This window comes from Hippoglossus hippoglossus, chromosome 4, assembly GCF_009819705.1.
Source record: "Hippoglossus hippoglossus isolate fHipHip1 chromosome 4, fHipHip1.pri, whole genome shotgun sequence".
Taxonomy (NCBI): Eukaryota; Metazoa; Chordata; class Actinopteri; order Pleuronectiformes; family Pleuronectidae; genus Hippoglossus; species Hippoglossus hippoglossus.
In genome coordinates, this window is record NC_047154.1 from 27479862 (window position 1) to 27491363 (window position 11502).

Here is an 11502-nt window from a genome sequence, read left to right on the forward strand (position 1 = left end):
AAAAACATTATATATGAAAATACAATCAAACTGCATCCATATGCTGTCAGAGTTTTATAAAAACACTCAAACTTCAGTGTTGATGTCGTTCAAGTGAAGCAGCACAATTCTACATGTACACACACACAAGAGAAGTCAATATAAAAATGCAATATTACAAGCAAAGTATAAAACACAAGGTCACATAAAAACAAAATGTACATCTGACCGACCTGAGCGCACCTGAATGTGATGAACGGACGTTTGTATCTGAGATATTTTGGCTTAATGTTTGTACAACAGGTGAAAGTAGAGATTCTCCGTTCGTCTTTATTTACAGTGTTGATGCGTGCAGCCGCCATCTTGGGTTTTGAGATTGGGGGTTGTGAGGATTTCCCGACATTATGATGGATTTAAATTCTCTCTCTCTCTCTCTCTCTCTCTCTGTCTCTCTCTCTCTCTCTCTGTCTCTCTCTGTCTCTCTCTCTCTCTCTCTCTCTCTCTGTCTCTCTCTCTCTCTCTCTCTCTCTCTCTCTCTCTCTCTCTCTCTCTCTGCGTGGTTGTGGACAGCGCCCCCTATCTGACCTACAAACTGAGTTATTATAATAATAAAAGGTATGAATGTAAAGGCCTGTGATCAGATGTCCACATCACATATGTACATGCAGATCACATGTTAATCGTGCACAACAACATTTGAATCCAGTCCACTATGACACGTCACTGACACGTCACTGACACGTCACTGACACGTTACTGACACGTCACTGACACGTCACTGACACGTCACTGACACGTCACTGATACGCTGCAGTGTCACAGTGGGAGGAGAAACCCAGCAGTAAATCTAAATTCACATGTTATTCCAATGATCCTCGGACAGGAACAAACCTCTCCCACAGAGAATTGAGGCTCGGGCGTTTGATGCCGTCGGATGCAGAACCTGGTGGTGGACAATAAATCACGGAGTGTCTTTGTGGACACGCCGAGTGCTTCTGTGGAGGTTTAATGTTCCACTGAAGCTTTATTTCATGTCAGGGCAGAGCAGGAAAAAGACTCCTGTCTCCATAAAGTCACGCTGGGTGTCATCTCCCCGTCCACGCGGCCGCTTCAGGATTTATCTCCTGATGACGTGAGGAGTTCTCGCTGTGTTTTTGTAGGTTTTAGAGAATCAATCACAAATCTTAAGGACTTTAGCAGAACTGGAATAACATGTGAATTCTGCTTTACGGTGGATTTTCCTCCTGGTTTTTGAGAAACAACAATCTGAAACTTTTCACAGAACTAATGTGGCGTCTATTTCATGGCGATCATCCAGACGGGCATGATGACATCAGGGAATCCTTCCTGCAGCTCCACCTCCAGCACCTCCAGGCCGGCCTTGGCGATGATGCACTTCATGATGTCCAGGTGGCGGCTGATGGTGCTGTCGATGGAGTCCAGCTTGCAGCCCTGCCGCGCCATATTGTCCTTCATTATGATGACGCCGTTTGGACGCAGGCTCTTCTTACAGCGAAACAGGAAGTTCATCAGGTCCTTGTCTGTCAGGTGACCTGAAGAAGTAGGCACGAAAAAAAATAATTCACAGATGAATTCACAGGGATCTTTGAGTCTACGCCAAAAACTGATTATTTTGCATCATGCATCAGCTGATTGAGATTATTTTTCTATGTCATCTCCACACATCCTTCCTGAATCGTTCCCAGGCCAGAGGAGAGTTATAGTTTCTCTGCCCTGCGTGGGGTCTCGTTCTGGTTGGTCCAGAACCTCAACTCGAGAAACAGTGACGGGTTCAGGAGGACTTTATCAGGTGACCCCCGCAGCTGGTCGGACACGCCCCCTCACACAGGTAAAGCGGACTCAATACTGTGACACTTACACGCCACCCACTGCATCCAGATGACGTCGTACTTGTTCTTCGGAGGCGTGAACTCTTGCAGGTTGTAGCAGTAGTAGGTCTCGATGCGGTCGGCGTCGTCGCCCAGGTACTCCTCGTGTGCGTGGAGCAGGAAGTGCTCCATCATGTCCGCCATTTCCATTTTCTCAAACACAGGAAGGAGGACGCCTCTGGTCACGCGCCCGATCCCGGAGCCGCAGTCCAGGGCGCAGTGTGTTCCGGCCTTACCTGGACCCTGTGGGTTCAAAACCGAATATGTCAACTCACGGTTTGTAATAAAACTGAGTTGAAATCACAAAACATAAGACATGAGTTTAAGTTTCTCAGAAAACAAAATGTCTGCTTCCCCGCAGCATCTTATTTCCATATCTATGAGCTGGTCTGAGCCAGATGTCGGAGCTCAAACGCACCGACGCCACAAACACGTAGACGTCAGTTCCTCAGGTCAACGAACCTCTGAACTTTACCACAGGGGAACAAAAACTCTCCTCTCTTGAATCACGCTGCTTTTCTTCCTCTTCGTTTGGTATTCTGACCTCACTCCAACCCTCCACATCAGGGGCCCCAGTGTGTGATTGAATGAGAGATGGGGCCCCGAGGAGCTCTGTGCCTGTTGCACCAGGCTCCCAGGGTTCGGTGAATTACTGCCATATTGCTCTGTGCATATGTAGCTCAGTTTAATCTGGACACTTTCTAGATCGATTCCTTCTGCACTTTCAAACGGAGACGTCAGGTTCAAACAGGAGCTGAAGAACGATGATGTGCAGCCGAGCTCACACTCGGATCTGGTTTCATTCGATTTTAATAAAATAGTTTAGAACGAGGACTAACAACATTAACAACAAATACAGAATCCACCACGAGTGTCATCGTCATGAGAGAAGCGAAGCCTCCTCTTCGTCACTGCACCTCCTCAAAACATGTGATTGTTGCTTCTCTTTTTGATTTGAATTATGCTTTTGATAAAGTTCTTCACATGTGAGGAATTTATAAATGTGTGATGGAAACATTTAAGACGAAGATGTCAACATGTTTTTTAAGAGTTTAAAGTGGTGAAAGAAACTTCAAACCTCGCAGCGCTGCACACGTTGGAATAATAATCCTGTTCGCAGATTAAAGTATAAGATAAATTATAAATCATTCATAAAGCAAAATAACCTTTCTGTCCAGGAGTGTCAAATGTTATGATTTGCAGGTTTACAACTGTGATCGGTAACTTTTACTTTCCTGTTTTTCTTCTATTTTATTGACTAATAACTCTGATCAATAGTTATTATCTTAACTGTGTTTTCTGTTATGATTAGTCAGTGAAATTTAAATATATTGGGAGTCACTACATATGTGTATGTTTGAATAGTGAACTTTGCTAAGTTTTGTTTCTATTGTTGTTTTAATGTGTTAAAATGAAAGTATAGTGTTATAGAACCGGTGAAAGTCGGTGCACAGCGTGGTGCTGATAGGATGGAGAGGAGTGAGGTGTCTGACCCGTGATATAAAGGATGGAGCTCCACGTCATAGAGCATGAAGTCAGTAATGGACCAAAGCAACATAATGTGCTAAGTGACTTACGGGAGCTTGGATCATAATAAACAGCCACGACATATTTAATAATATAATAAACTAACCTCTGAACGTGACTGTGTGGAATCAGGATTTGTTGTGTTTACATTTGCAGAAGAAGAATCAGACACTTGGTCGAGCTCCTTTAAAACGTTTATAATTAGAGCTCCTGCAACACTGATCCTGCAAATAACCTGCTCCCCAAAGTCATTCGACTGAATTAGCATCTAAAAAAAACCTCAGTCCACACTTACATGTGCAACACACACACACACACGCACACACACACACACACACACACACACACACACACACACACACACACACACACACACACACACACACACACACACACACGCTGTATGTGCATCACAGTCGCTCAGTTGTAAACCACATTAAAATGTATGAAACTGTAGATTTTGTGACACACAAAGAACAATTAGAAAATGTCGCCTCCTTTTCCACTGTTGTTAAATTAGCTCTCGTAAAAGTGACCACAGCAGAGGGGGATTAGCGGCCGTTGGCTCCGCCCACTCTGTCGGGGTGTTTATGGAGCTGGCATCGAGTCTGTGCCTCCACCGTAAACTGCACCGCCGCCTCCACCCACATGAATCACGACGGAGTTCTTCTTGTGGACGAAGGACGATGAATTCCTCGTCCAAAATAGACCCTGACATGTGAATTCAGACCCAGTTCCACATGCAGGAGTAAAGTGAGACACGCGTGGACAGAGGCCTCAGTAACATGTGAGAGTTGATGGAGAAGCAGCAGAGCGTCTCATGTCCATCTGTGTCTCACCCCCCCCCCCCCCTATTGGAAGCAGCACCAACACCCTGACCTTTGACCTTCCGTGTGACAGAATCTGGGACATGTGATCACACGACAACAGGGCCTGAAGATTTATGTTCATTTCCAACGTGCTCTAATATTAAATCTGTTTCACTCACCACAAACCTCTTCAGGAACTGCCTGGAACCCTCCAGGTCGACGTTGGATATCTCCACAAAATCTCCCATCATGCCCTCCTCCGAGGCCGCCACGTCCTCGTAGAACTGCTGAGCTCGGTAGTAAAACTGCTTCTCCCCCTTGATGTACTCGCAGGTGACCGGGAAGAGCTTCACTGTCGGACACATCGAGACAAGATTCAAACACTGGGTCATTGTTTTCACGCTTCAGACTTCGTGCTGAGTTTCCCTGTGATTTCGTGGTTTATATAAGTTCACTTTGACTTCGTGGCGTCCAGCGCTCGCAGCCGAGGGCGGGTGTGCTTCAGTGTGTTCACGAGCTCTGAAGTCGGAGTGTGTTGTATTTACGTGTTCAGAGAATTTAACACCGAACACCTTGAAAGCTCTTTTTAATATTTGCATGATAACGAAGCAGAAAGAAAAAGGATCAGATTAATAATTTAAAAACGTGCACATTAATCATAAAAACGTCTATATTGGCTAAAAAGTGAACAATGAATCACATTAAAAGCTTCTATTTAGAGCTGATTGTAAAATGGTGCTAACTGACTTGTAAGTGATGATGTCAGCAACATGATCAGTTAGGCTCCGCCCCCTACCACTGCTCCTCCTGTGGTTATTTCTGGTTTAAAACACGACGACACTTTGGGTTGAAACGTGAACTCAGCAGCATGAAGGACACAGGTGTGGCTCAGACAGTCTCATGTGTGGAACGTTAACGTTGATCCGATGTGACGTTGTCGTCCCAGTTTCAGATCCGGATCGATGGGACGTTCCAGTGAACAGTTTGTGTGTGTGGAGGATCAGAACGGGACAGGAAACGCTGGATGATGATTGGATTACCAGGCGACTATAAATAAGGACCTGCTGTGCTTCTCTTACGCTGGGCTCAGCTGTTCTGTGATATACGATGACGCGCTGATTGATTTGTTCGCAGCGTCGTGTATTCACAGATGTTTCCTGTCACCACTTGATAAAAGGTTAAAATCACTGAATGAGCTGAACGTTATAAAATGATGTCAGTGACCTTTCGCGGCCTCAGTTCTGCTGAGCTGAAACAATCCTGAGACATTAAAGCAACATTTCTGAAGCCTCAGATGACAAGTTGAGGAGTGGGGGGGCGGGGGGAATGTCCGCCCGCTTGTCAAGATCCTCAAGAGGCAGCATTCATGACACCACGGTGAAACATTAAGAGGGGGGATTTATTTCCTGCCGGACGCCGTCCTCCATGTTAGAAACATCAGGACGGGAGGCGGAGGCACTGAAGCTTCACTGAGAAGGTGCAGAAACCGACCAATCAGGACGTGACGCTCCAGGCACGGTCCACTTCCTTGTGAGGTGATTGAAGATGTCGTTGTGGCGTCAGGTTCGATTGGTGGAGCTTGAATGAGCAGCGTCAGACGTGTCCCGTCTCGAAGGCTCCTTCAAACAGGTCCACTGATGTGTCCTTCCAGCCCCGGGACACAGGTGGATCCTTCTCAGGCCGTCCTATCCCAGGATTCATTGCTCTTCAGTGATGACCTGATTGGTCATGTGATGGGATGTGCAAGTATCAAGTAAACAAGGGGCAGTAAAACTTTCTTGTCGTGTCCACCTGCAGCTCTGTTGCTAAGCGACGGCGATAAGGACGGGACAGACTTTTGATCAGGATCAGGGAAACCCTCTGGACAACAGACTGTCTCATTTCAGTTCGGCCTTCACGGTCTACACGGGTCGATCCCGTCCTCCCAGCCTGTGTCTCAGCTCATCCTTCGGAGGCTGCATCTGAAGACAGACTGTGTCCCAGCGGCTCCACTACAGACGGTCTCCTTACGGTTCGGTCCCTGTGGACCCTGAAGGTCGTCTCTGAGCCACGTGGGCCAGAGAAGGAGGAAGCCTCTGAGTTGGGACTCAGCTGTCATGTGACCCATCAGGAAACTTTCAGAGGAAGAGTAAGTATAGAAACAACACGACCACGTCCACGTCTGCCAAGGAGGAGTCAGTCCAGACCACGTCCATCTGTCCCTCACCTTCAGAACCGGCTCATTACAAGAGCAGCTGACCTTTGACCTTCGGAGGAACAGGATCTGAGACATCTGATCACCTGATAACAGAGCCTGAAGATTTATGTTTATTTTCGATGTCTTCAGCCTAAATTTAAATCCAGTGTCACTCGTCTCACATGTGTAAAGTTACAGCAGATGTATTTTAGTCAAACTTTCTGTCGTTTTCTGTATAAATATATTTACATTTCAAGGCGCCATGTGCTGAGGAATAATCCCTGTGACACGCGATGGTGCTGCTGGTCGTGTCAAGTTGGTGGTAAGAGAGAACGGCGTCTTGATGCCAGCAGCTCCGATCTCGTGTTCCTGCTGCCTGAGGTGAGTCCTCGGCCTGGAGAGGATTAACTTCCACCCCAACTTACAACCTCCAACAACGAGGAGAATAATCACAATGCTCCGCGGAGCTTGTTCGAAGGCTCATCAGTTCACATCTCTACCAGGGAAGCATCCCACTCGGCTGGTGTCTGCCAGACGTCACGTTTTCACCCCTGTACGTTTGATCGTCAGCACGATTCCACAAAAACTACTGAACCAATTTCCACAGAACTTGGTGGAAGGATCCAGAAATATTCTTTCGTCTTTCTTTAATATAAAGATTTAATAAATCTGACTTATTTAGACAGATATTTATGAGTGTGTGTAATTTGGTTCAGATTTCAAATTTCTTTCGTCAGCCCGTGAACTCCCCTGTACGACGGATTATCGCTCTGGTTTTATGTGTTCAATAAATGTTATGTGCCGTAGCTTGGTTTCTCATTATATTGTGAATAGATGCTGTTATTAGCATAATCTACAGTATCACACATACTGTGAGTGTAAATAATGTGTTGTTAGTAACTTATGCAACACAAACTGCTTAAAGGTTTGCTTCTTAGTGTAGGAAGAGAAAAACAAATTCAGCAAGTCTATTGATTTATATTTACAGTTTATACTCTGACAGCCCTTTAGCAAAAATAAATCTGCAAGGGGTGTCTATAAACTTTATTAAAACAAATTATTGTTTTAATATCCAGAAGTATTTGATTTGCTGCAGTTTAAACCAGGTTATTGAAGTGAGGACAGTAAATACTTCACTGACTCCACAAGAGCAACAGACGATTCTTTTAAATTAACATATTAGTATTTTGCAGGATTCATTTTCTTTGGCCCGTTGATGATCACTTTCTGAAGCTCAACGTTTCTTTTCCCGTCACAATATGAAGAAGTGAACATCGTGAAATGTTTGTGGGAAACAAAGAGCAGAGATTTCAAATGAGTTCCAACTTTTACATGTTTGACTTGAAGATAATCAACATTTTCTATTTTATATATATTGATGAGGATCTGTCAGAAAGTTTATTTTGATGTGAGTGACAGGAAATACAGACGCTACAGCTCCTTAAAAACATTAGAGAACTTAGTGCAAGAATATCTTAACTGTGCAATATTATTATGAGCAATGTTACTATGTGAAATATAACCGAGTACATCTACTCATTTAGTGTTTTTTATTTATTTATTAGACTGTGATGTGTCTACTTGTCTGTGACCCATGTTATCGTCTGTACCACTGGGACACTGTGTCCATGTGTGAACCTCGTGGGGCCCTCGCGGGGCCCTGCTTACCCAGAGGAGTCTTCTCCAGCAGGTACAGGTAGCTGGCGAAGAAGTCGCTCCTCAGTGAGTGCTGCAGGTGGAAGGACATGCTGTGGCGACACATGGTCTCGTCCGTCCCTTTCCACCGGTCCCTGAAGGCTTGATGAGCTCCTTTATACTCTACGTTGGCCGATGAGGAGCCGTTGTCGTCTTCCAGGGAGATCTCCATGGTGCTGGTCGCGTGGTCGCTCACGGGGCAGGAGAGTTACTCTCTGTCACGGTGCCCGACTGACACACTGATTCTCCAGCCGCTGCTAAATCTGTCTGGCTGAGCGTTCGACAGTGTGATCGGCAGATATCTCTTTCATGGGGGTGGTGCTCAGATTGACAGATCACCTGCTGACTTTAAGGGAGCGGGGGGGCTGGCAGGAGCCAACGAGCACAGAGGCAAGTTGACTTCAGTGTGAATTCCTGCAGCGCATAGGAGTCCGACCTCCGGGCCTCTCGGGCATATGACGTCTCCTAAAATTAGAAAGGTCTCCTGGTGTCTGTGGTCATGGCTCCTGGTTCGTCCTCACACACTTCACACAGACGACAAACTGTCAGGGCTCCGAGTCGTTTCATTCTCCAAGTGCTCCGACACAGAAGGGCAGTGAACGGTTTGTTTACAGTGTATAATGAAGACCTGTGGAGGTTAACAGAAGATCTCACGTGACCAGATGTTTTTTGACATTAGTGCGTATTTGAAAGGCGTTTTTACAGATTTGTGAACCAATGGGCTTGGAGCTGAGCAGATTAGGACGTCAGGAGGTATTTGTTGGTTTAGGTTTCGCTGATAATTGAAAGATAACTCCAGACTGAAACCTGAGTCTCGACACCGTCGCCCTTTGACCTCAGGATCCCTCGTTCGTTACCTTGAAAAGGAAAAGCTTTGCAGCCGACGTGTTAAATGGATGAGGAGATGGTGTCTGTTTAATTTTAATATTTTCATGTCAAACAAATGATCTAAACACGTTCTTTTGGAATATTATTATGATTATTATTTTATAATATTCTGATACATCCATCACCAGCCACAAGTTAAATGTAGACAGGTGACATCAGCCCATAATGCACAGAGAGCAGATTTACCATGTCACCATGGTCGTTTGTTTATTTCTCACTTCATTAGCTAGCTAGCTTCGTAGCTTTAGTTCAGTAGATATGTGTAACCTGTGTTTTGTTCTGTGCACTGATCTCGGGTCAGGAAGCAGCACCCGGTCGTCGCAGCGTGTCCTCGAGAGGTTCAGCTGAAGCTGGAGAACCAGTACGATGATCTATCAGAGAAACGAGCACAGATGTGCATCAGGACTGGGGGGGGCACGTGGGATTGAGAAGTACAGTTGGGTGTCATCTGTATATTAGCAGTGATAAGGAAGGGCCCCAGCATCGAGCCTTGGTGTACCCCTGGGGTGAGGGACAGGAATATCTGTCCAGGCCACGTGACACATGAAGGAACATCCAGTAAGATGGGATTCAAACCCATAGCGTTCTTTGTGGTGGTGAAACGTCATTTACACACAAAGTAAAATTCGTCAAAAGAAATTTTAAACCAGTTCCACTTTGCTTAACCAGCGTTTTAACTTCAGGTCATGTTCAGTGTAATCTACCCCCCCCCCCAGCCAGTTATCAGCTGCTTTTCAAAGTTCAAACCTTCAGAGCAGCAGCTGCTCAGTTCTCAGGATCTGCTGCTTCTTATCAGCTCCCCCGCTCTGCTCCTCTCTGACTGGAGAACCCAGCTCAGCTCCGGTTCTGCTCCCTCCCGTGACAACCGGCCTGTTTCTTCAACAACAGCACGGAGCCGTCATCCTGCGCCGCCTTCATGTGATGGCGCCGCTTCATTTGTATCTGTCATAAAGCATCGTCAGCTCGCTCTCCCTGTCGCGCTGCATCAGCCGGTGCGGTGTTGATAAGAGCCGAATGTTCGTGTGAACCCAGAGGCCTGAGGTCAGCGAGGAAAGAGGAGACGGACTCTGGGACGGACGTCTTTACGCTGAGAAGCACCCATAGCTCAAAATCCCCAGGAGCCGCCGACCTCATCGCATTCCCCCACGCTTCTTTAGATTAACATCCGGCCGCGCTGCTCTTCTCAGTCCAACTCCCAGCGACTGCCACGCTCCTTCTTTCTATCTTACATGCGGTGTGTGTTGCTTTGTGTGTCTGTGGTCAGAGTGGGCCGAGTCCTGGTTCGAGTCCTGAGGGGGGGGGACGGTGGATCATCTACCTCTATAATAATATGGTTATTATCTTCATTCCTCCCAGAGGTGTTGATGGGTTGAGATCGGGATTCTGTCGAGTTCCTCCACACTGAATGAAGAGGCGTCGTCGTGCAGGTGCATTATGGGAGAATCTGTTCTTATGTGATTGTTTCCTTCGGTAAAGAAGAAGTAAAAAGTGTGTCCACATACTTTTGGCCTGTAGTTTATATTCTTGTGCATCAGACGTACAAATCATAAAGATGGACGACGTGACAGATCCCTTAAGTGAATCATCTGGATCGCCCCCTGGTGGCTGGCTGCAGTATAGATCTTAATTCCCACCTCCTCCATGTTAGCAGATGGGAATTAAATAAATGTCATTTAAAGTTGTTCTTATCACACTGATGTTAGTTCAAGTGTTGAGAGCTGAGACTGACTCACGATACGTCGGGTGCGTCAGCCTCATGGCTCCATCCCACAGCTGCTACAGACTCCGAACGCACAAGATGGCGGCGTTCATCTCAGAGATGTTATGGATTCGTTTCTGAGAGGAAGAGGAGACTTCGATCTTTATTGACTGTGGTACAAACGCAGTTCATGATAAATTTGACCTCAACGTTTTAATGTGCTTGATTTGGAAATTTAAGCAAATTAAGTGTAAAATTACTATGGAAAAGAAAATAATTGTTACTCCACATTTCAGTAATTCTCCTCCCAACCATCACAAAGAAAATCAAAGTAAGTGATAAGACCAGGAATCATATTTGTAAGATACATTTTAAAAGTCTAACAAATTAAAATAAGAACCTTTAACCCCAAACGAGATAAAGTCATTGAAGCAAACACAAAGCACCGTGTGCAAATCAATGTTGGAGAATAGTGACTTCATTAATTCAGCCAGACTCAGCATCCAGTTCAACCTGAGGACTGGCGCTCACTCTGCCTCTTAGTCACAGTCGTCCTCCACCTCTGGCAGCTCACCTACCTCTGAAGTTTCACTTTCCACCTGGGGTTTCGGAAACACTAAAATTAGCCCTCGCTGGAATAATACATAAACGTCTGTCAGGGCTGATTTAGGCCGCGGGAGGACGTGAGCATCTGAAAACTGATCCTGCTCCTTGGCTCGTCTCCATCTCCGTGTTATGCTGTTTGGATTGTGAAGCGGTTCAACGCGGCCTGATTACGAGTCGGACCAGGATTCACCGTTTGACGGAGCGTGTTTTGACTTTGACAGTTTACTTTGCGAA

The 11502-nt window shown here is 45.9% G+C and overlaps 1 protein-coding gene across 1 annotated transcript; it reads right to left on the minus strand.

The window, feature by feature from the left end:
* Window positions 1-751: 751 nt before the first annotated feature.
* mettl11b (methyltransferase like 11B) lies at window positions 752-8336 on the minus strand. The gene is made up of 4 exons (XM_034583537.1): window positions 8049-8336; window positions 4384-4556; window positions 1859-2111; window positions 752-1532 (listed from the first exon to the last, which is right to left on the minus strand). The coding sequence occupies exons 1-4, from the start codon at window positions 8245-8247 to the stop codon at window positions 1276-1278; spliced, it is 882 nt and encodes a 293-aa protein (XP_034439428.1). The 5' UTR covers window positions 8248-8336; the 3' UTR covers window positions 752-1275.
* Between the last annotated feature and the right edge of the window lie 3166 nt (window positions 8337-11502).

Bases quoted from the DNA above. Each gene is read 5' to 3' on its own strand.
- mettl11b (XM_034583537.1), bottom strand. From the start codon at position 8,247: ATGGAGATCTCCCTGGAAGACGACAACGGCTCCTCATCGGCCAACGTA. The intron at 4,557-8,048 runs GTAAGCAGGGCC...TGTGTCCGACAG, and splicing joins GCTGGAGAAGACTCCTCTGG to TGAAGCTCTTCCCGGTCACC. The intron at 1,533-1,858 runs GTAAGTGTCACA...CTACTTCTTCAG, and splicing joins CTGGATGCAGTGGGTGGCGT to GTCACCTGACAGACAAGGAC.